The 24948-nt window shown below is 41.9% G+C and overlaps 3 protein-coding genes across 3 annotated transcripts in view; 2 read left to right on the forward strand and 1 right to left on the reverse strand.

Annotated features, from left to right (window-relative positions):
- The window catches only part of apc2 (APC regulator of WNT signaling pathway 2), a 71864-nt gene that overhangs the window by 21912 nt on the left and 25004 nt on the right, over positions 1-24948 (reverse strand). The window lies entirely within an intron of this gene.
- Positions 676-6521, forward strand: LOC307032143 (uncharacterized protein). The gene is made up of 3 exons (XM_079669932.1): positions 676-1535; positions 2604-2696; positions 3712-6521. Exons 1-3 carry the CDS (start codon positions 1407-1409, stop codon positions 4018-4020), a joined length of 531 nt encoding a protein of 176 aa, XP_079526058.1. The 5' UTR covers positions 676-1406; the 3' UTR covers positions 4021-6521.
- LOC307032211 (uncharacterized protein) lies at positions 18028-24895 on the forward strand. Its single transcript, XM_079670049.1, has 2 exons — positions 18028-18623; positions 22801-24895. Exons 1-2 carry the CDS (start codon positions 18599-18601, stop codon positions 23277-23279), a joined length of 504 nt encoding a protein of 167 aa, XP_079526175.1. The 5' UTR covers positions 18028-18598; the 3' UTR covers positions 23280-24895.

Consider the following 24948-nt stretch of genomic DNA (forward strand, 5'->3'; position numbering starts at 1 on the left):
CTAAACACGCACAAACACACACACACACACACACACACACACACACACACACACACACACACACACACACACACACACACACACACACACACACACGCGCACACACACACACACACACACACACACACACACACACACACACACACACACACACACACACACACACACACACACACACACACACACACTCCTCTTTGTCTGCAGACAGTCTTTGGCTCACACATCACACCCTTAGGCGTTGCTATGGTGACGGGATGGAGAGAAGGGGGATGAAAGCTTTGATACGACTGAGGATTTCAGTCTGTGAATCCAAATGAGTGTCAGTGTGTGTGTGTGTGTGTGTGTGTGTGTGTGTGTGTGTGTGTGTGTGTGTGTGTGTGTGTGTGTGTGTGTGTGTGTGTGTGTGTGTGTGTGTGTGTGTGTGTGTGTGTGTGTGCACGTGTGCATGTAATAACAAAGGATGCATGTATGTTTCTTCTTGCGTGAATGTGACAGAGTGTGTGGCTCTGATCCAATCCTCCTCCATTAAACAGCCAGCTGCACACACGACCACAAAATGGACGTCAGCTCGAGGAGAGGAGAGGAGACAGGATCACTTCACTGCCAGGACTCATCTATCAGCGGAGGCAGGGACAGAGATCACCTACCATCTTCATCTGAGGACAGACTGCCAGGAAATGTCACAGACGCACCAACAGATGCAGGATGACACAAGTTAACCATCCAGAGCTGGATAAACTAAACTTATAAATAAATCTGTGAGTTCTTAGTATACCATTACCACCTGGTTCTGTTATTACTGTTATAGTATTTTACTGTATAGTATACGTATGCCAAAGAGCCTTACACTTGCAATGTTTCTAATGGCCATCAGGGGGCAACTCTACTGGTTTCCAGAAGAAGTAAACTATTTCATAATGTAATAATGATTTAAATTGCTAGTTCCTAGTATTTGTAAAGTCAGCATTGTCTTCTTGTGTAGAGTAGGATTCAAGAGTGAAACAGACGATAAAGTAAAGTATGCTACAATTTCCTACTTCTGGTTCTGGTTTGATTCTATTGGATTTTATTTGTCGCAGTACCTTTAATAGAAAAAAGCTTTTTCTCATTTTTAGGCAAAAATACAAACAATTACCAGAATTTGGAGGAGGTGCTGTTTTTTCATTGTCTAAAAGGTCTCCTATTATACTATTTTTAGGCATATATTATAGGTCTCAGATTTATAAAAAACATGTCTACACTCATAAAAACGATTCAAGCCCTTCTTAGACTTGACACAATATACAAATGTTCGCTTTATTAAATATTTTTAATTAAGAAATAAACCTAAGTATAGTTCATTAGTGTAACACAAATTACTTTAATCAATTCACTTATTAAATGTATTTAGGACAGATCAACTCAAAATGAATTGTTTTCATCTGGGGACCGCCCCTTTGCACTTCCCCTTTGCGCATGCGCACATCCGTTCTGTCTTTTGCCTCCTTTTCTCTGACACTGACTGTGGAAACCGACTGGGGAAAGTCTATTCTTTGGTAAGTATTTTAGTAGTTTTTTAGTAGTCTCTAGTAGTTTAGAACGTACCCTGTTTCCAAGTAATGCCTTTTCATACAGTAATATCGACAAGAATATTTGAAACCACCGTGTTATATTTTGCTCCGTTTTTAGTTGTAAACGGCAAGCTAGCTATGGCTAGCCAGATAACTGGTAGCTAGAAGCTAGCTTGCTACATGTGGGTAGCATTGAATACCCGCTGGATAATGGAGATCAGTGGATTGTATTATATTAGATTTAATGTTATTTTCATTTAACACAGTACACCAAAATTGAGTTTATATCCAACCAAAAAAATGCAAAGAGTAATTAAAGTGCATGAGGTAAGCGCCGCCATTTTCTATCATAATGCTCAGGTCTGTCCATCTCTTCTGGCCTTAGTGCAGGCAGGCAGAGGAGGACTGTAGGAGTTCAGTTGAGTTTAGGCACTGGTCTTTTTTTTACTGCCAAATATGTAATCTAAATAATGAGATAATATATGTGCTGAGTCTTTTATGGGTAACCTCACTCACAAGCAGGCACCCACAATTGTGCAGAAACGTAGGCCTAAGTTACTTATTTGATTCCATTTGACTTCTCAGAGTAGTTTTAATGCTGCATACTTTTTGCTCGTACTTGAGGTAAACCTTTAGAAAAAGAGTCATCACTTTGAATTTGTTAGATTTGGGTTATTCTCCCGCAGTCCCCTTATATCGTCTCCACACTCAACACAATGGCTAATGCTAAAGCTAACGCAGAACTCCCGTCAAGTTGTAATAAAGCAAAAGAGACAGGAGCTAATTTATACAGAAGTATTTACAGCGTTGGCCTACAGTGCAGCGGGCTCCAGTAAGTGTGTCTTCTGTTCTGTGAAAATGTTAATAACGGTCGCACACGGTTTAACGTGCTGCGGCAGAGCCCCCCCCCCCCCAATTTTTTTTCCGTCAGATACCATGTCCTGCTTAGGGGCATTTCGACTGATTTGACCTTTCTGGTCTTCAGACAACCGCTCTGTCGCACCCATATTGACTAAATTCTGTCCTGATTTGTCGACCCTGCTTCTGCTTTAGTGTGACAACATCAACACCAGGAGGGAGTGCATCCTTAGAAGCCTTGTAATATACCTAACTGAAGATCCAGACTCGTTCTTCAAGGAGTATCTGGTAAGTTTATACAATATTTTTCCCATGTAGCGTTGAACAGTGTTACCCTAACTTATTAATACCATGGCATGTATTTATAATGAGAACATCCTATGGCACACCACCATTCATACCCAAGGCTAGATGTCTATAATGTCAACTTCTCGCTTGTGTGTATTACTTAAGTATCTAACCTGTGTATCCTTGTGACTATTATTGACTATTATTATTTTGTTGTTTTGTTTCCCATTGTAAAGGTCCTTGGGTCTCTTGAAAGGCGTTATAAAAATTAAAATTATTATTATTATTAGCAATAAATAAATGAAAAAATAAATACAGGAATAAATAAGGAAATAAATAAATAAATATGGATATTAATGAATAAATAAATGTATACATTAATTCAGGGATAAATAATAAATAAATGCTGAAATAAATACATTTAAGAATAAATAAATGTAGAAATAAGTAGGTGAATGCATAAATAAATAAATATGGCAATAAATAAACGTATCAATTAATACAGAAATTAATAAATACATGCTGAAATAAATAAATTCTCGAATAAATAAATATTGAAATACATATAGAAATAAGTAGGTGAATGGATGAATAAAAACAGAAATAAATGTTTAAATTATTACAGGAGTAAATAAATAAAATAATAAATAGATCCTCAAATAAATACATGAATAAAATAATAAATATAGAAATAAATAGGTAAATGTATGAATAAATAAGTAAAAGTTGATAAGCAAACAGGACATACATGGATAACTATCTTTATTAGATTTAATTTATTTCTAAATTTTTGTACAACTATTTATTTCTGTATTTCAGGCTCTGTATGTTGATAAGGTTGGAGGTCCTTATCTCAGTTTAAAGCAGTATTGGTCAATTAGGCGAGCCAAACAGAAGCAAATCTGCTTCTCTAAACTGCAGTTGATGGTTTAAGAATGCTTATTTATATTTCATACAGTTTTCTGTTTGTGGGGTTCAGCTTTTTACTTAACATACGTGTTTGTGTTGTTTTCAGGCCTCCGCCGCTGACGATGCAGAGAGGGACATTTCCAACACAGTCATGGGGATTTACAGGATCCGAAGAAACGGGGATGGGGGGCCAGAGGACGTGGGAATTGTTATCGAAGGCATTAAAGTCATGGAAAACTTAGGCAGCGTCATTGTGGGACTCATCAGGCTCTTGGGGATCATTTATGCCCTTGATCTCAGCTTCCCGGGCAACCTGAAGTACACCTTTGAGTTTCTACAGAAGGTCGTAATGAACTTGGATGGGCACAAGCTGAATGCAAAAATACAGCAGCTGAAAATCAAGCTGTTTGCATAAGAGGTGAACAAGTGTATTGTCAAGTTTCCTTAACAAATATTTAGCTTTTTTGTAATTGTAGGTTCAAAGCAAATGGCTACACTACACTTATTCAATTACCAAATATACTGTAGGGCAGGGCTATTCAACTACACATTCAGTTGGGCCAGATTTTATAACTACAAAATTCAGCTGGGCCAGACATTCAGCGGCCTGTAAAAAGCGGGTAGTGGCACATTTTAAACCAACACATATTACTGCGATGAAAAAAATGCAATTTTTATTCATTGTTCATCTAACAAAGGTAGCTCAAAAAGTGCATAAAAACACAACAAATTAGCATTAATTTAACAGAATCTGAAAAAAAAGTGCACAGTTGTAGCATTACATTTGTTTGCTTTAGAAGTCAAATAGTCAGGTTATGTTTTTTGAACCAGGCACATCACAAAGTGCATTTACTGAATACAATAATAGCAGTCTTAATACATTTCCTGACATACAAAAAAAACAGCTAAAGAGCTCCAATGCAACACAAGGTAGTACTGTAGCAATACTATTTTTTCACTTTTCAAGTAATAACAAAAAAATCATACGTTTTGGTCACATTTGACCCAGACACATTACAAAGTGAATTTAAATGAATACAGAAAGAACTGTCAAGTTACCCTTCAGTGCACAAACCCATAACAAGGGATACGGGTAACTATATGAATGAATACTACACTACACGTCTACTATAGTAAACTAGGTGCTTACTATCACCTCATTTGTGATTTGTCATAGCTGACTTTCTCAATGGGAGAAGGGACATTTTTTGTTTTGAACAAGAGCAGTGATTTTTGGCTCATAGGATATCAATGCAATCCTAAAACATTGGTGAAAAGTGCTGTCAGTCAGGGAGCAGCGAGTGCTACTTTTGATTGAGTTCATGTGTGAAAAGCTTGATTCACATGTGTATGTTGATCCAAACATACTGAGCACACAGATCGCTACTTTCTGAACGTTAGGGAACTGCCGTTTTTTGACATCACTCCAAAACTTCGCTGGCCCGTTAGTGCGCTGCATGTCAATAAGTTCCAGTGTATATTTCCCCTTGTCGATGCAGGGGACCACTTCCTTTGCTCTGGTTGATACGTCCCCCTCTATTGCAACAGTGAAGGGGTCTCTGGCGAAGCCCATCACCTCTGTGGACAGAGCAAGTCCATCCAATCGACCGGCAAAGTTCTCTTTCAACCTCGCAATGAAATCTGTAATCACATCCGTGATTTGTGCCGGAGATGTGATGTGTTTGGGGAGCGTCGGAAAATGCAGCATCCGACCCGTGCTCAAGTCGGTCGCGAAAAGGTCCAGCTTGACTTGGATCTGCTCCACAAGATCAATTACCGTTTTGTCTCTGTTTACGCTTCAGAGTTGAGAGAGACATGTTTTAGAGTTGCTATCATAGGACCACCGTTACTAGCACCACTAGATGCACTTTCAAAAAACGTGCTGCGTTGTGGTTTGGTGGTTTCTATGCAACGCGGAGTGTTGCGTTCATGGTCTGTACTAGTGTAGGAATTTGGCTACGGGAGGCTGGGCCACTCGGGAGTTGGTCCTGGGCCGCATCTGGCCCGCGGGCCGCCAGTTGAATAGGCCTGCTGTAGGGTTTGTGCAGTGCGCTCTTTTATATATCAAAACCACCCAATGATATTCCCTGTTTGGAGAGCAGTGCAAAGCATCCACCTTTTTATAGTGTTTTTGTTGTTTGTGGCACTTGGAGATCTAGAATAGCTGGGTGTTCATTTTTCACCAGTTTCGGCACTGTTACGGGAGTTCTATTTGCACCACTTTAAAAATGTTCTTTAAAAAAAATATTTTTAGATCTTGCTCGGTGTTTTCAAGTAGAGCTAATATTGAGATGTGTATATAAATATTGATGTTGAATTGAGGATTACTGTCACCTTCCTCATCCATGATTGGCATTATTATTATTTTTCTGAGTTTCTTTTGTCTCCTGCTCAGTCTGTTTATTGATATGTTTTATAAAAAAAGAAATGCAGACAGACAAATAACTCTGATAGAGAACTTTGACACTGTTTACACAAGTAAAGTGAGGATTGGCTATCCACCTCAAGGTGTAATTGTTATCTGAGAATTTTCAATAAAAGTATCTCAACTAGGTTTTGTCTCATGAGTGTCTTAATGGGGGAGAAAGTGAAAAATAATTATATTTTTACATTATTTATTTACCAATTAATTATATTAGTTTGAGTTGGACAAATGTAAATTCATTTAATTTACTTAACGTAATAATTTTATTTCAGCTTTATTTGATAAAAATGAGTTGGACTAACTCAATTCAATTTTATTAAATGGATGTTTTTAGTTTCAGTTGGGGCTACGAATATTTATTGGATGGAAATCCTGCCCACAATTGAATTGAGTTCATCCAATGAGTTATTTTTTTGAGTGTATGAAGTTTTTTGCTCAAAATACCAAACAGATCACCCACTGAAGCCTCATACCCCTCTATTTCAGCCCTGTTTCTGATTCTGGGTCCGTAGCTTTAAAAAAAAAAAGGGGGGGAGCTCATGCACGAGAATTCTACCGAGATTCTCAGCTAAACGCTGCCTTGATTTAACGCCATATCATGTTCCAATACAAAACAAGCGTTATTTCTGAAACAGTATGGAGCTCAATCGCTTTCTCTCTCGTGGGTTTACCACAAGGACAGTACCTTAGTGATGTGTCGGTCGCGAACGAGCCGATTCTTTTGAACGGCTCTTTGGTACGAACGAGGGGAACCGAGTCGTACTTGGTGAGAGCCGTTCTTTTTATCATTCAATCGTTGGTCCGCACTCACTGCCTGCCAAAATCCACTCGCCTGTTAAAAAGCTTGATTTTGTTCCCCCAACGTATTCTATGAAGACCCGCCCCTACTCTGATTAGTAGGTTTCAGCAAGAGGATTGAGATGGGGTGGGTCTTAACGGGATACGCACGAGAGAGAAGTCATAACTGGGGTTACGTACTGTAACCCAGCTTCTATGAGCATAGGCGCAGCCCTCTAAGGCTATCGCTATTGGGTAATCCCTCCTGCACGTGTGCAGCACTGACAGACTTAATCCACGCTCACCTATGACGTGGGCCCCACCTCCGGGCTCACTTCTGTATAAATAGGAAGTAGGCCCTACCATCTACTCCCACACAAACAGCTTTTTTTTCAGCTATTCGCGGAGCCAGTGGGGCCCGACCCTTAGAGGGCTGCGCCTCTACTCCTAGAAGCTGGGTTACAGTACGTAACCCCAGTTCTATATCGTATAAGGCTTCGCCCTCTAAGGCTATCGCTATCGGGTTAAGGGCGAAGCAGGATGTAATCTACGCCCCACTGGTTCCGTCCATTACCAGAAGCACAAAACACACCTACTCAGTTAATAACCCATGTCCATTTCGTCCTGCGTAAATGGAGCATCACATTCCCAGGGAATATAGCATTTAAAAAATGAATATTCTCCATCAGGGAACGAGGGTAGGCTTACTTAGGCTACCTGTCATTTATAAAAGATAGAGACCGAGTCTCATTAAATAAAACGATCAAGAGAGGGGGAAAAGGGCAGCTCTCTAAGTGCCTACAGGCAGGAGAGAGGGCACGCAATTAAAAAACCCGACATTACTCATTCTGACAGGCTATTCAGTACTGAATGTGTCAGAGAGGAATGGGAGACATCCCTCAAATAAAAACGAATAAAAGAACAGGGTGAAGACCAAGATGCAGCAGTGCAAATGTCTTCCACTGTCATTCCTCCGTGCAACACCGTAGAGGTTGAAACTCCCCTGGTGCTGTGTGCTTTAATGTTCTCCGGGGGATCCAACCCAGTGGAGACATACGCCTGTGACATCGCCTCACATAGCCAGTGTGACAGGCGCTGTGTAGATAGAGGCTGCCCTAATGAGCGCTCTCTATAATGTACAAACAGACGCTGGGATTTGCGTAAAGCAGCCGTGCGTGCAATATAGCCGGCCAGCGCGCGCACGGGACAGAGGAGATGAAAAGTGGCTTCTTCCTCCGATGTGTGAGGAGGGGTAAAGAAGCCCTTCAAAGTTGCGAAATATGCTAAATATGCGGGGGAAAAGAATAACAATTTTTTCAAATATTAGCTGTCTTATTTATTCTCTCTCACACACAACCTGCCACTAACGTTATACCCCTTTACTATTCAATTAAACACATTCAATGTTTATTTATTGTAAAAGCAACTGGGCTATTTTAATCTCACACACACCCCCCCCCCCCCCCCCACACACACACACACTTCTCCGCCTCATTCTGTTTTCATTTACTCGTTCGTTATCTGACCAGCTTCAATCTTGTAAGCTACTCACTTCGTTTCTTGTAGCCCTCGAAAGGTTTTTGGAGGTTGATGCCTCGTGAACGTGAGTTGAATGGCTTTCTTGTCCGCAGCAGCAGAAAGCATTTTCGAATGTTTGAATGAATAAAAGTGGGTCACCACCGTCGATTTTCTCTTATGCTCCAACACACAGTTGCACGGGGTGCAGAATAGTTTCCCCCCACTTTTTTCCCGGTCTTTAGTAGAAATGTTCGTCGGTAAATGAGATGGATTAGATTTTTTCATCTTGGTGTTTTCTCTATCGTGTGAGCTCCACACGTTCACTCTATACAGTGTTGTTTACATTCTGTGATGCGCGAGCTGATGACGTCACGTCAAGACGAGTTAACTTTCTTTTTCTCAACTTTGTGTGGAAAAATGCGGGGATTATGCGGCCTTTTGATAAATATGCGGCCTTTTAAAAATATGCGCCATTTTGCTGATTATGCGATAAATTCTGCGATCGCAGAATCGCGTTTTTCTGGAGGGTCTAATTAAACATAGCCGCCTCCACTCTGAGCACCGCTCTGAGAGCGGGCGTACCTGTTTTTGTTGTGCTGTGGTAGTCATGGTGACAAGCCATGCCAGAGCCCTTGCCGCCGTTGCCCGTGAAGCAACCAGTGGCGTCAATTCAGCCAAAGCTAAGGTATGGCAAGGTTACTAGTCACATGACTTAACTACAGTATCAATCAATATACATGCCCAGCAAATAATCATAACAAAAGTGACAAGTCTGCTATGTAGCTTTTCTGTGTGGTTAGGAACATTTGAACTTTTTCAAATGCAGCCTCACTCACATCCCGGTAGCGCAAGTAACTATGGACACAAACACTTAACTACGCACGTCAATCAATCAATTCAGTCAAATGCGCCGTTACGCATCCGTTTTCAGCACCATGGATAGCAAGCGGCAGGGTTAGACAGCAGTAATAGCCTTTCTGACACAATTTCACTCTTTCTGTTCACTTCATTCACTATGTAATTGCAACAATATCACGTGAACATACCAGGTAAACTGCTGTAAACTGTTAAAGTCCAAATATAAAGAGGAGAGGGAGGGAGGGAGGGAGGGAGAGAGGAGAGGGAGGGAGGGAGAAGAAAAGAGAAAGAGAAATCATATTAATAAGATGTTTGGGTATCTTACTTTGAGATGAACTTTATTAATTATTCCACAAGTGGATAACGGCGGGTCCTCAAAGCAGCAAAGTTATTGACGAGTTCATCTGCGTCCAGGGATTTTACGACAGCAGGCTCAACAGCCATCAACATGAGGTTTGTGAGCCTGTCATCGCTCATGGTGGTCCGCAGGTAAGTCTTGACTCTTTTTAAAACGGAAAAGAATCTTTCGTTGGATGCAGTGGAGACAGGAATTGTTGGTGCGATCTTGAATAGCTTGATGACCTCTGAAAAAGCGACAGACATGGTCTTCAGTCGTGTCAAAGCCAGCATTATGTTTTTCTCCTCCTCCACGTCCTCCTTCATCTCAAGTTCAAGGAAAGCTTTTGCTGTATGACACTGGGAACTGAGAAGGGTGGTGTCGATCAGTTCATCATAGAGTTGTGCAAACTGTTCCATTTTAACTACATCCATGAAATGGGGAGATGAACAATCAAATGCCTGGATAGCATTAAGTAGCTCATCATTATCTGTAAATCGGCGATCTAACTCAGAGATGAAGCGGTCCAGTGTTTCAAAGTATAGTCTTTTTTCTTGGTCATCTCCTGTTTGTCTCTGGCCACTGGATGATCCGACAATAAACCCTGCCAAGGCTTTGGACACACTCCGTGCTCTTGCTGGTCGCAGAGGGGCAGTGTCGCTGCTTGGGAGGCCGAGCTCTGTGGAAAATGCCTTGGCTCTGCTCAGTGTGTCCTGGTACTCTTTATCTGACCTCATCTTTTCCAGCTGGGCCTTAGTACTCCGTATGAGGTTGGAAGCCATCGTGATTGCAATGTCTTTTGTCTGAAGCTGTTCAGACAGTCCATAAGTGAGATTTAAGATTTTTTCTAGGACATGAAGACGCACAACAAAAGTGACTGTCAGCATATTTGTCCGAAGTCCAGCAGCTTCAGTTGAACCCTCTGCATGAGCGTCAATAGTGGCATCTAACACAGCTAGTATAGCCTCGTAGCGCAGTTTTATCTTCTGTAGAGCCCTATACCAATACAGCCACCGAGTGGGACAGGTGCGCTCCAAGTGCAGTATTTTGTTGTGTCCCAACTTCTTTTGAGCCTCAATGAAAAGCATGTGTCTGGTATTGCTATTTGCAATACAAGTATATAGTGTTTGAACAACACCAAAAAACTCTGCCATCTCTGGTATTTCAGTTATCGAGCTCACAAGCACAAGATTTAGTCTATGTGCATGACAGTGTATATACGCTGCATGCGGCACTTTTTCACGTATTAAAGCCTGCACTCCACGCACATTACCCCGCATAACACTTGCACCATCGTAGCATTGTGCAACACACAGCTGAATATCTAAACTCGATAATTCCTTTATTATTTTCTGGGCCAGGGATTCAGCTGTCAGGTCCTTCATGTGATAGGTTCCAATGGCTCTTTCCTTTATAATCCCGTCATGTACATAACGGATCAAAATGGCCAGCTGCTCCTTCTTAGACAGGTCTTTCGTTTCATCCACTAACACTGAAAAGTACCGTGCTTCTCCTACTTCATTTATGATTATACTTCTGATATTTTCCCCAATAACTCTCACCATATCATTCTGGGCTTCTGGGGAAGAATAGTGCGCATACCTGCGTTCCTGTTTGCTTTTCACGTTCCTGTCATCTGTTGCAATAACGTCCAAAAGTTCAAGGAAATTTCCTTTATTTTCATCCTCATCTCTCTCGTTGTGGCCACGGAGAGGGAGGGCCTGTCTTCCCAGAAATGACGTGATTTTGAACAAGGATTTGACGTGAGCCCGGTTCTCCTGCACCTCATCTGTCCTGTTTGCGTCAATCCGACTTGCGATGGATTCCTTATGTCCGCTGATCACAGCCTTAAAGTTAGACCACGCTAATGCAGCACAATTGTGTCTACTGCTCCCTTGATGATCCCGGAGATTTTTTTTCATGTTCTTCCAACATGTGTATCCAGTGTCTATGAACACACGCAGTCCATGCCTGTCACCTGTTAAAGTTGAGGCTCCTCCAAAATGACGGCATGCAAAGCAATAAACTGCATCTTCTTGCGCAGAATATTCAACCCAGTCATATTCCTGATACACACTGACATTAAAGCGTCTTCCATTTCTAGTTGGGAAGTGGGTCAAACGAGGACGCCTGAGTCCGTCTGTTTTACATCCACTAATATCCTTCTTCTCTGCTCCAGTTGACCCAGAGGCTGCTACTGCTGCTGCACCCGGGCCTTGACCTTCCTTATCGCTGTCCACGTCTGATCCAGCTCTTTCAATCTGAGAAATTGGTTGGGACTCAGACTCGGATTCAATTCGAGAAGTCGGTGTGGACGAGTTCTCAGCCTCCATGCATGTAGTCTCCGTCTCCCTGTTAGCATCTGCATCCCCGGCGCAGGTGCTGGAGTGGCTAACAGCCTCGTTAACAGCTTGAATCCCACCTTCACTACCTGGTCCTTCTCCCTCTGCTGCTGGGGCAACATTGGAGCCATCACCTTCACCTGCCTTTTTTTTGATAAAAAAAGATTCTAAAGTTCTTTGCTTTCTTTTCATTTTAGTTAATTAGCTTAGCCGAAAAATAAAAAAAACCGCGATAACATGACCCGCTCTGACCTCCGGCGGCTTCTCGTCAGGAGATACCACATTTCAAGATAGGGAGGGGGGATACGTTACGATAAGTATTGGGAAAGATAATATCTAGACTAGAGAAATCGATTGTGTTGTTCTGATTTTCATTTGTATTTAATTTATATGTATTAAATAATAGAATAATCAATACAAATTGACACAGAGTAATTCCATAAATTTATTTTTTTAAAACGAACATTTACATTTTCCCCTGGAGCCAAGGTGTGGCAGCTGCCATACCTTGCCATACCCAATTGACGCCTCTGGAAGCAACCCAAGGGGGGCCCCGCCCTAAAGGGCTTTGAAGGGGTCTCCACACGCTGCATCACGCACTGGCTCTCATCCCGTCTCTGTTTAGGAGAAGACTCATCAACAGGACCCTGAGGTGGGTTTATGCTCCAACTCTTGGAGGTGTGTGCAGTGCTATTCACCTCGTGCGTAATAGCCATGCTAGGCTTAATACGACTGTGTGTAGGCACAACTGGGACAGAGAAAAAACCGCGCTGCTTGTTACCCGAAAGGATAGAAGCAGCCGATTTAAATGTCAAGCCCTGCTGTCTTTTAACCGACTGGTTAAATACCGCAGGCTTATACAGCGAGCCTTGCTGTTTTCTAACCGACAGATTAGAAACAGCTGGCTCAAACGGCGAGTCCCTCTGTCTATTACCCGACAGGTAAAAAACAGATGGAATATGCAACAAGTCCCGCTGGCTTTTAACCAATAGATTAATGGCAGCCGGCCTGACTAGTGTGGGGGACATGTGAGACACAGTTGCTACAGACACACTGTTGAGATTTGAATAATTTTTATTAACAATCTTCTCTTCCCACATAACCCCCCCAAAGAGTCATCTTCGGTTCTGTTTCCTCGGAGGTTCTCTCGGAGGAGCAGACCAGGAGCGGGGGTTCTTCCTTCCCCTCCGACTCGTCGCCTGCAGATCCTGTCTCTGTGGCGGAGGAGCGGAGACCTGGGACGGAGCCCCTGCAGCTGCCGAAGGGCGATTCTGAAGCCGTTGCTGTTCTCGCCGTTGCCCGTGCTGCCCCCGCTGAGACTGTTGCGGGGGCTGCGGGTGCTGTCGTTGCTGTCGCTGCTGTTGCTGAGGACGTTTGTCCTGAAGCCAGCTAGCGTGACGCCTTATGTCGTCTGCCTGCTCCGCGGCAGACTTCATAGACTCCACCATGGTGTGGAATTGTGGCCCAAACAGTCCGTCCGGACTGACTGGAGCCTCCAGCAGATCCTTTCCTGCACCCTCCGGTATATTCCACTGCTGCCAGAGGTACCGGTGAACATGTGTTGCCCATGTCGCAATCCGCACCTGCGAGACTGCGACTGCTGCGCACAGGGTAAGTGCAGTACTAGCCGCCTTACCTATCTCCTCATCCTCCACTGAGGACATCGTTTTTGACTGCTCGGACATTTCCACCATGGAGTTTGATAGCAACGCTATATTGTTAGCCACCGCCGACGCCTGGAACGCACACTGATGCATGCGGTCAGTCTGTCGGGGGACAAACCGATCTTTGGTGGCAGCCAACATGGGTTGCCGTCCGGAAACCGTGCTGGCCTGCCTAGCCCCAAATAATGCCGTGAGGTTCGGCTCTAGAGGAGGCACGGTCGGGAAACTCACGTCCGTGAATCCCTCCACTCTCGTGAGGGGCACGTATGTCCCTATCGGAGCTTTCATTGCTCCAGGGTCCCTCGCTGCCCCCTCCTGGTACTTCCTTATGGCCGGGAAGCGTGGCCAGATCGGGTCACTCCTAACCCTGTGTACCCTGGAGAACACCCCGGACATATCATCCGGCGGTGAGCTCTCCTGAGCTAGGGGAACGGGGAGATTTCTCCAGGCGGCCGCCTTAGATATAATCTCCGGAAGTTCTAGGAGGATCCCGCCAATCGATGGCAACGCCGGGGCGTCGGAGATAGGGATCACTGGATCGTACACCGGCCCTGCACCGGGCCCCATACCTGTCTCCTCCGTCCGTAGGGGAGAGATGATGGGGGAATCACCCGGTGATCCCTGAATGGAGGGGACGTAGTCGTCCGACTCGCGCCCTCCACTCGGATCCAGGAAGTCAAGGACTTTGTCCCCGGAGTACTCCTCCTGGACGGGCCAATCGTCGTCGGCGGCCGCAGCAGCGAGAGCGTCCGCTCTCTGCTGTCTGAGGGCCAGCGGGAGACGGGCACAATGCGAGCAAGACACCCCGGGATTGAGAGCAGCGTTCGCATGCTCTAATCCCAGGCAGGACTCACACTGTGAGTGCCTGTCAAAACTCATAATGTAGCCCGTTCCGCATACGAGGCAATCCCTGACACAGCCTTGACTTTACTGTCCAGTCTCCATTTTACCGGAAAACAGAAGCTTTCTAGGAGGAATGCTTGCTTTTCGGTAAGTAGCTCCTAACAGAACTGTTTTTGCCTGACAATGCTTCTGCAACGGAGTGCTGAAGAAAAGTGGGAGTAGATGGTAGGGCCTACTTCCTATTTATACGGAAGTGAGCCCGGAGGTGGGGCCCACGTCATAGGTGGGCGTGGATTAAGTCTGTCAGTGCTGCACACGTGCAGGAGGGATTACCCAATAGCGATAGCCTTAGAGGGCGAAGCCTTATACGATATAGAACAAGTGGTACAGGACAGGTAGACGACGTGTTTTTAGGATGGAAAATGAGCCAAACGCGAAAACGCAGTAGCATTTGGATGCACTTCAACCAAAACCCAGACAGTGATAAAGCGCACCATTTGTAAAGGCAAAATATCCTTTAAAGCAGGGTCAACAAAAAATCTCCATCGCCACTTAAAAACACATTTTCTAATATTAAGAGTTGCATGAATTTCATTCAAGGCAAGGCAACTTTATTTACTATAACACATACCGAGGGTAAATTCAAAGTAGTACATTCACTTACATCAGGGGTCGGCAACCCGCGGCCCACGGGCCGCATGCGGCCCTTTAAGCCCTCTGCTCTGGCTCCCTTGAGCTTAGACAAAAATAAGAAGAAAATAAAATAAAAGTATTTGTAGGACTATTTATATTTTGTTGCACGGTTGAAAATGTTTCGTATCTTGTATTTTGAGGTGATACTGTGACACATAAATAAAAAATAAAACGGTTTTCTTGGAGGCGCTCGCGCGGGGACCCCCGGCTCGATGAGCGAACTATGGATAAATCAAAGAAAAGTACCGGAGGAACACAGGATTTAATTCTGTGTGGACAGAGTTATATGCTTTCACAGCAATCGATGCTGGTTTACCGGTATGTTTGATATGTAGAGAGAAGTTGTCAAAGGTGCTGCAGCCTTTACGTATCGAGGAACAACACGGGAGAGGAAGACAGCTGACAATCTTCAGTCCTAATTCAATGGGGTATGTCATTTATTTCAGAAAACACTTTTTGTTATATTCCATGGAATGCTCTTAACGTCCCGATAGCAATGAATATATTAAATGCTTTGACAATAAATACATACAAAAATTAATCTCTGGAAGCCGTAGCGCTGTAAAAAGCACGACCAATCATTTTAGCCGGCCCGGCTAAAATAACTGTATGGCCTACCTGCCTGTCAGCCTTCCATCTGTGCACAAAATTATCTCGTGGCCTCATTGATGATGCACGTTCGTGTGTGTTGGAGGACGGACTCTGTAAGAAAGTCTGAAGGAAGAGGCATATTTTTTCCGGTTGTGTATTTTCAAATTCTAGCGCACTCGAGCTGGTTTCTCCATTCTTACCTACCCTACCTTTAACTCTTTTTAGGGTGCAGCTATATGTTTTATTTATTTCAAAGTGGGCACATTTGAATAATATTTTGTTTTCCTTCAAATGTGCAGAGGACTCCCCAAGTGCTGTGTTTAATTTATTTTAAAGTAGGCCTGTGTATTATTTGTAATTCTCCTTATAGGAGTTCTTTGTTTCTTATTAGAGGTTAACAGTTGTATATAATGTAATAAATAGCCTAATAAATGCAAAAAAACTGTAGTTTTTGTCTGATATAACAATAAATACAACTTTATTAGCTATCAAGCTATGAAATATGTTTTGCGGCTCCAGACAAAAAATGTTTTGGGAAAAACGAGCAAAATGGCTCTTTTGGTCAAAAAGGTTGCAGACCCCTGACTTACATGAATGACATGAATATGGCGCCATCTTGTGTCATGTTTACAAAGCAAATTATTGACATTAGGTCTGGCAATACAGTCAATCATTATCCTGGTGATTATTTCACAGATAAACCTAGTAACCCCACCAAAAAAAACGGCTCTTTTGAACGGCTCTTTGAAAGGAACAGAGCAATAAGATCCGGATCCCTTCAAAGAGCCATAATTCCCATCACTACAGTACCTTTTATATCCGGTTTCTTTACACATATTCTCTCCCAACCTGGTCTCACCAGAATGCGTGACTCCACCACGACTCCTTAACACCGCATTGCGTGGTGGAGTCACGCACTCCGCTACATTTACGTGTCGGCACCACGCAAAAAAACCCAATGTAAAGTGAATGAGGCTGCTTTGTCGTGGTACACACACGCATTTCTGCAACATCCCGCAGTGAGCTTTTATTCTATAAAACGTTTTTAAAATCTACTTTATAGCTTGAAGTAACTCATGGGAGGCTTCTTTTATTTTATTTGTATTCATAACAATTTTTATTTTTCGTCAGAATGTAAAAATTACATTAGTTACACATTTTTGTTCTCAAAAAACTGTGCATTGTGTGTGATACAACTGTGATTTTTATTAAATTAGTTAGTTTTTAAGGAAGACTAGAGCTTCAGCTGTGTCAAATAGATTGTTCCCTTTAGTTAACGTTTTTTAAAAGATAATTATATTCCTATTTGATCATGTCCCCTTTATTGTATTACAAGCGTCCATTCCCATTGGATAACGGAGGATATTAAACCCGGAAGTAAGTATTCTCCTTACTGTCGATTGATTTTACAGTGATATCTGCACCACTCATCAACTCAAAAACACCAGCTTATCCTTGTTAATTACACAACATTGATAGGTTTAAATTATGTACAATGCTTTTGTATTTTTCCCCTTCGATTCGGAGAAACAAATATTTTTTCTGAGTTTTTGGATGGTAGAAAACACTACACTACCCAGAATCCTCAGCTACACCATGTGCTTAGCTTGACAAACCCCATGATCAGTCCTCAAGCTCTGTGATTGGTTGACCTCCAACTGCATTCCATATGAAAAGATAAAATCATACTTTATTCAGCAGAGCTTGATTTACTCTTTGAAAGTCATCACATGAATGCATTGTAATAAATGGTTTGGCTGCATTCAATATTACACATCTGTCGTAGTTCTTTATTTATCTACAGAGATCTGGCCTCAGAATAGACCGGAAACTATTCTTTTACCGTTCTGTTTTAATTTCACAATAAAGTTAGCAGTAATAATTTATTTTGATATTATTGTTTTTTATTAACTACTAGACCGCTGGGTCATGTTAAGACCATATTTTCTGTGTTGCTTTGGGTTTTTTCCATCGCTTTTGATTTTCAAATATCAAAACAATAACAAAACGTATCCGTTGTAAACTAAACCAGAAACAGCAGTATATTTTATTTTGTTAACAATGCAAACTTGACAGCTTTTTAACCCAAACCTCCTACTGGTTAAAGCACGTTATTACACCTTTAGAGTAATTGCAATGCAGGTATATTGTGTTGCTCTTTAATTACTGTTTTAAAATGCCTTTTTCTTAATGTCTTTCATTTTTGTAAAGCACTTTTGAATGTGTTATATTTGATGAAAACATTTAAATATTAAGAGTATACAAAATAGTGGGAAAGTAGAAGGTCAATGATATAAATATAGAATAGAAAATATCAAGAAGATACTGTAAATAACATCTACAATAAAACAGTTTAGTGCCTGATAGGAGGATGTGCAAAACAGACAATCTAATAAGGCTTTATTTAAACATTAAAGAATACTTTAGGTTAAGGTCTTCTTTTAATTAAGAAAAAAGCTTTGGGGGTATCTATCTACAGAGAAATATTAAACCTGACCAAGTAATTAAAGACCCTGTGAAGTGTGCACCTGTGCATGATCTGTTATGCTAATACGTATAGTAATGACCAAAATTGTCCATTGGAACCCATATCAAAAGATGTTGGAATAGCAACAAATTTGACGAGTTTTGAATTTGCCGGGGAAATCTGCAGTCGACCTTCGCCTTCGTGGGCGTGACTTGCGATCTACTGCGTGACATCACGAGATGGACGCCGCCGCACTGTTTACATTCACCACCGTTCATTTTTTCTCTTTTTCAAAGTCGAATTTCTCAACGTTTTTGAGCTAGTATTTTCCTGGAAAGTGTGTCGGAGTCGACTGGAAGTTATTGCCAATCGAGAAAACCTGACAATGGAGGCGACAGTGAAGAAAGAGGGATGAAAAACACAGGGGAAACGATGCATTGCCGCTGGCTGTAGTAATGTCAAGTCTGCCGAAGTGGCGATGTTTCTGTTCCCAAAAGATGAAGGTGAGCCTGGCTGGTGTCATTGTTTCGTAGATTCTTTAATTGATCATGATAAATAAAGGCCACTGGTCGATTCGAGAGAGAGAGAGAGAAAGAGAGACTGAGAGAGTTACAGGGTTGTTGTTAGCATCTGGTGCTAGCTCGGAGCTAACGGAGATTAGCTGTTTCAACAATAAGGAGAGGGAGAGTGCTCTCCTGTGGGACTGAGAGAGATAACGTCAGCTCAGGGAGGTAAACTGTAGCCTAAGTTATCTCAGTGGGTTTGGTCATCTATGTAAACAAATATTTCCATCTATGTAATATTAGTTGTATAAAATAGGTTAAGAAGTCCTTCCAATGTTTTTTGATTATTGAAATATATGTTTCATATGAGTGTTTAGAGCTGTATCCATAAATCTCTTAATGTTGCCCTCAAAGTGCACCAAATTGATCACTTTCCTCATCTATCCTGTCCGAAAAGCTGTCCAAATCAATCATTTCTCTCACACTAGTATCACTTTCCAAAGTCTCCGCCATGTTTACAATCGCAACTGGGTACATCTTGTGACGTCACAGCCACTATCGTCTGCAACTTCCGTTAGGCTCAGACGTCAAAATTAATAATTCATTAATTCATTAATTATGAATTATTAAAAATTATTTCAGCCATGAACAGGCACAATGATATGTAAGGAATGAAACTGCCATTTCATTTTGGTGCAAAAACATGCACTTCACTGGGTCTTTAACGTTTAATATATTGCATGGCTTGTTTTGGAACTTGAAAATCAACTTTCCTGCAATGTTAACTATGTTGAAGCACTTATTTTAACCAATATTATACATATTTATTATACTCTTATAAGATGTATGTAGATAGAATAATAAATGTGCAGAATATGACAGTTTAATGGTGGAAGTATAGACACATATTGATAGATGTCTTCTAATGCACTGTTGAGGAACCTGCGACCCAAGTTTTTCATTCATTGCATAACTACACCGTAGTTGTGTATATGATATGTCAATAAACCTTAGAAAATCTTGAAATCTTGAAAGGGATGTGCAAAATAGCAATTATATACAGTCTTTAATGAACGATTGGAGAATAACGAGTAATGAATGTGCTTTATACGGATCTGCAAATACATATTTAGTCTTCTCAACCAACAACTATCAAATATCTCTCCTGATTGTTGGCACTTGACAATCACCTTCACTGAATTTTACTCAAGTGTAACTAAACTCAGATTTAAGGGTTGTTTAGAGTTCTTTTCCAAAACGGTATAAACGCCAAATTGAAAAAAATTGAGTTTGTCGTGCCATTTTGCTGTGTATTGAACCTATTCACTGCTCTATCAACGTTTCATGCCAAATCGCTATATATCCTTGTTTGAAATGTACGGCAAGATGCAGTTCCTTTCCAAACCGCGACAAGCGCCGAACCCATTTTGAGCCTAAACGCGATATGTCCTCTCTACCAATCAGAATTCGGTGAGCGTTCTATGCAATCCAACATGGCGGCGCTCTGAGTCGAGGTTTGTTTATGTTCGTTCAGTCTTCAAAATAAGTCTTTAAATGTCTTTAAACTGTTGTAACACCTTTGATGGCCTGGATGAGCCAGTGAGACCTACACCTGGGGGTAGAAAACGTCGACTGGACAAAGAAAACCACAAAAAACAACAACAAAAGAAGGTTCGTCACTCGGATGGCGCGTTAATACCGACTGTGGGATGTCAACACAAAGCTGCTGCGAAAGGTTTCTGTCAGGCCGAGAAGCTGTCAACGAACGACCTGATGATGAACTTCAACCATTTGTATGTAAAACCAAACAAGGTTGACCAGGACCAGGCTATACTTCCTCTCCTGGACATCACGCAAGTGAAAAGGAAGCGTCCGAAAGTTCAGGACGTAAACAAACAAAAAGACCGGAACGTATCTGTCAAGTACAATCTCTTGTGCAACAGTTACCCAGAGAAGGTTCCCGTTTGCAAGGCCACCTTCATTAAAGTGTTTGGTGAGTACAACTTTCGTTTCAGAATTTGCTAGTTTAATATCGTTTTGTAGGTTTCTCCCTTGCGACAAAGATCTTCTGCTGTTAATAAGCATGCTAACGTGACATGGAAAGTATACTAGCCTACCGATGTCATTGCTATAGAGCAGGGCTACAGAAGCTGTGTGTGTGTGTGTGTGTGACTCCTAATGGCTTTGAGGTTAATAAAAACTGTAGGGCGTCTGTAAAGACGAGAGAGAGAGAGAGAGAGATAGAGAGAGATAGTAAGGCTGTAGGTCTGTGAAGAGGAGAGAGAGGGAGAGAGAGAGAGGCTGTCCCTGTAGATCGTCTGTAAAGAGGAGGGGGAGAGAGGCTGTAGAGCAGGGGTGGGGAACCTCGGGCCTCCGGGCCGTATACGGCCCGCGAGACCATTTGGTACGGCCCTCGAGGTAATTTATAAACGAAAAAGAAAAAAATTGAAGAAATCTAGACCGCAAAAAAATACAAAAAGTGAGTGCCTGTTTTTCCTGGCCAAGATCAGGGTCCTTGAACACGACACGAGCCTAACGTGTCATCACGTGGTATGTCTCGTCTGACAGGGGTGCAGTTCTGACGGAGAGCACCAGAACGCCACTCCGGCACTTCAGAAATTGCAGTACCCATAAGGAGCCGTACACATGCCGCAGTTTTCGCGTGGCTGTGTCTTTAGTTCAGGGGTGTCGAACTCAAGGCCCGGGGGCCAGATCCGGCCCGCGACTTCATTTTATGTGGCCCCACAGGAGCTTGAAAAAATATGATATGTTTATTATACGGTTACATGCCGCTTTACAGAAGCTCGTTGCCCATACATGGAGCACAATGCTTCTCAGAATTTGACTTTTTTCCCTCAAAATATGCCTTTTTTCTCAGAATTTGACTTTTTTTCCAGAATTTGGCTTTTCTTTTTGAATCATTTTGTGACATTCTCACTGAAGAGACTTGCAATTATTTGCTAGACTTCTGCTTTCAGACGTAGTTAATTAGGAAGTTATTACCCTATCCGATAATAATCCAATGTAATACATTATTTTATATATATTACATTTTTATATATGTATTTTTATGTAGTCTTAAAGTAACAACCGGCCCTTTGAGTGCAACCATAATGCGAATGTGGCCCGCAACGAAATTGAGTTTGACACCCCTGCTTTAGTTGAAAGCCCAGTGGGCGATCGATCTGTTCATCTGTCATACTGATCATACAGTCAATAACTTTGTTGTTTTTAGCATCTGGTTAGCTAACGAATATAAGAAGCTTTTTCTCCAACCAGTAGGTAAAGGCACATCTTTATCATCATCTTTATTGATATCTTTATTTATTTTATCTTTATTTATCTGTTGTTATTTTTGTTTTACTTGCTTGTAAGCGCTTTGAGCACCAGGAAAAGCGCTCTATAAATGTAATGTAATATTATTATTATTGATATGATCATTATAGTTATAAAAACATAAGAGAATAAAGTAAACAGGTATAAAATACACTATATGACAGTAAAACAAAGTTGTTATTAATAAACAAGAATACACTTTGAAAGGGGAGGGATTTGTAAAATATCCATAAAGAAAAAGAAAATCTGCTTACAGTTCTGTTTCATATGGATGTTGAGATGTATCCATAGATCTCTTCATTTTGCTCTCAAAGTGCACCAGATTGATGAATTTAACTTAAACATTTAAAAACAAATCTTCCCGGGGGAGCATGCCCCCTGGACCCCCCTAGAGGGTGCATGCATGCGCGAGTCATGGTAAGATCTCTGGATTAAGAGGTTGCTTTTTCTTTGCACAGCATGAAAGAAAGGCGAAATGAATGTGCTGTGATCTCAGTTTTTTTAAGCAGAGGTTTGTACGGCCCTCGGAGGATGTTGAAAAAATTGAAATGGCCCTTGAGAGGAAAAAGGTTCCCCACCCCTGTTGTAGAGACAGAAAGAGAGAGAGAGAGAGAGAGAGAGAGAGAGAGAGAGAGAGAGAGAGAGAGAGAGAGAGAGAGAGAGAGAGAGAGAGAGAGAGAGATGTGGGTGAAAGGTGACGTTAAGCAAAAGAGGTTCCTAACCCCTGCTAAGGAGAAAACTGGAATGGTAATAGCAAGTTAGTTGTGTGTAATTCTGTTTATTTCATACTGGCTACAGTCAATGTACACTATATGACAATCTAAATAATTTACTTTCACAGGCATCAGCGAAGACCGTGTGTCCCGGGTGGCTCAATATTATGCTGAGACTGCTGGGGCTCGCCCAGAGAGAAGAGGTGGTGCACGGCACAGTGAGGAGCAGGCAAGGAGAAGGCAACTCATTGTTGAGCACGTCCAGTCCTTTACCTGCAGGGCCAGCCCTTATGGGCGGAGAGGAGCACCAGGCCGCAAGTATCTCCCCAGTGACCTGAATGTGCGCAAGATGCATGAGCTCTTTGAGGCTCAGAACAATGCTCAGACCAGCTACTCCCTCTATTATTCAGTGTTCTCCAAGGATTTCAATCTTGGCTTTGGTCACCCAGCCACAGATGCATGCACTGATTGTGCCAAGTACAAGCTCAGGATTGCAGATCCAAAACTAACTGAGACAGAGAAGAGGATGGAATCTGCATCATTCATCTTGCATCGCCGCAGAGCGCGCGTCTTTTATGACCTGTTAGGCATGCCGAAGGTCATGTGACCCTCTGTTTTGACATGATGCAAAACATGGTCCTTCCAAAAACCCCAATAGGACAGGCCTATTACTCGCGGCAGATGTATCTGTACCTGTTTGGTGTGGTTGTGCACCACGGAGAGAACAGTTACCAGGCAAAAGATTATGTCCATCTGTATGTGTGGCAGGAGAATGAGGGTAGCAAAGACAGCAATATGATTGCTTCTGCGCTGAGTGTCCATGCTGATGGAACTTCGACAGCTTTTTTCCAACCTTAGCATAGAGCACACCTTTCCAGTAAGGGGCCACAGTTATCTCCCTGCAGACCGAGTCTTTGGCAGAATTGAGCAGAAGATCAGGAAAATGGACACAATTCTGCTACCACAGGAATACCATGCCATCCTGCAGCAATTCGGCCACGTTCACGTTTATGGCAAAGACTGGGAGGCGTTTGATTATAGGTCAGCCGCAAAAGTGTGTGTTAAGGCTCAGAGGAGCTTTAAAATCAGTGAAGCACGCATGCTTGACTTGAGTACCAACAAGGTTGGTTTAAAGACGTCTTATAATGGGGAGTATTTTTTCCAGTGTATTAAAGCGGGGCAAGCGGTGGGCTGACCTGAAGCCTGAGTTACTTCCAAAGCAGACTTCTGTGAAGGCCGCTAAGAAGCGCGATGTGCTGGCACTATTAGGAGCAATAGGTGTGTCTGATGTGGTGAGGGCTTTTTATGATGATGCACTGTATCAGGTGACTGACAATGCAGGCCAGAGTGATGAAGATGCAGAGTGATCCATGCGCTCTCTCTCTCTCTCTCTCTCACACACACACACACACACACACACACACTCACTGTCTCTCTCTCACACACTCAAAGCACATCTCACACACACACACTATGTGATTTGTTTTATGTATAGTGGACAATGGTCCTACTTTTTACGGATTCAACACTTTACTGAATGCCTTACTGAATGTATTACTGAATGACTTGCCCATTGATTATCGTTATCATTACTATCATTACTTTTTACAGGTTCGGCACTGAATGACTATTGGCCTAAATGTGTTACTAAATGATTTGAATGTATTTTTAACATTGTTGTAATAGTGGTATTTGCATGTGTTATGTATTGTTATAAATTGGACAATATTGAAATGTGAAATTGCAAATATATATTTTATTTTACTATTTAGTTTATGTTACTATTTATTTTATTTGGGTTTCATTTATTTTATGTATTTGCACTTATTTGATTTATATTCATTTATAGTATGAGTCCCTGATATCATATGTTGCATGTTCTTGTTTAAAAAAAAAAAAGACATAAACCATCAATAAAAAAAAATTGATGGATTTATAGCGTTTTGAAAAAAAAACAAAAAAAAAACTTTGATTTAATCAACAATATTGTTGTTTGATTTAATAATCATTGTTCAATATGTACAGACTGAGCCAACAAACCATTTTAACAGGATGAATTTAATATTAACAAAATGTGTGGGTCTAGGTAAAAAAAAAAGATTTGCTTTTAGCTGACGCTTTTATCCAAAGCGACTTACAATAAGTGCATTCGACCAGGAAGATACAACCTTGAAGAAAACAGAATCATATAAGTGCATCAGGTTTCATAGAGCCAAACATTTCAAGTGCTACTCAACTGGCTTTAGATAAGCCAGCCCTTTATTAGTATATAAGTG

This window comes from Notothenia rossii, assembly GCF_949606895.1.
Source record: "Notothenia rossii genome assembly, chromosome: 1".
In the NCBI taxonomy this organism is placed as follows: Eukaryota; Metazoa; Chordata; class Actinopteri; order Perciformes; family Nototheniidae; genus Notothenia; species Notothenia rossii.

Bases quoted from the DNA above. Each gene is read 5' to 3' on its own strand.
- LOC307032143 (XM_079669932.1), top strand. From the start codon at position 1,407: ATGAATTGTTTTCATCTGGGGACCGCCCCTTTGCACTTCCCCTTTGCG. The intron at 1,536-2,603 runs GTAAGTATTTTA...CTTCTGCTTTAG, and splicing joins TGGGGAAAGTCTATTCTTTG to TGTGACAACATCAACACCAG. The intron at 2,697-3,711 runs GTAAGTTTATAC...TGTTGTTTTCAG, and splicing joins CGTTCTTCAAGGAGTATCTG to GCCTCCGCCGCTGACGATGC.
- LOC307032211 (XM_079670049.1), top strand. From the start codon at position 18,599: ATGTTTCTGTTCCCAAAAGATGAAG. The intron at 18,624-22,800 runs GTGAGCCTGGCT...TTACTTTCACAG, and splicing joins TCTGTTCCCAAAAGATGAAG to GCATCAGCGAAGACCGTGTG.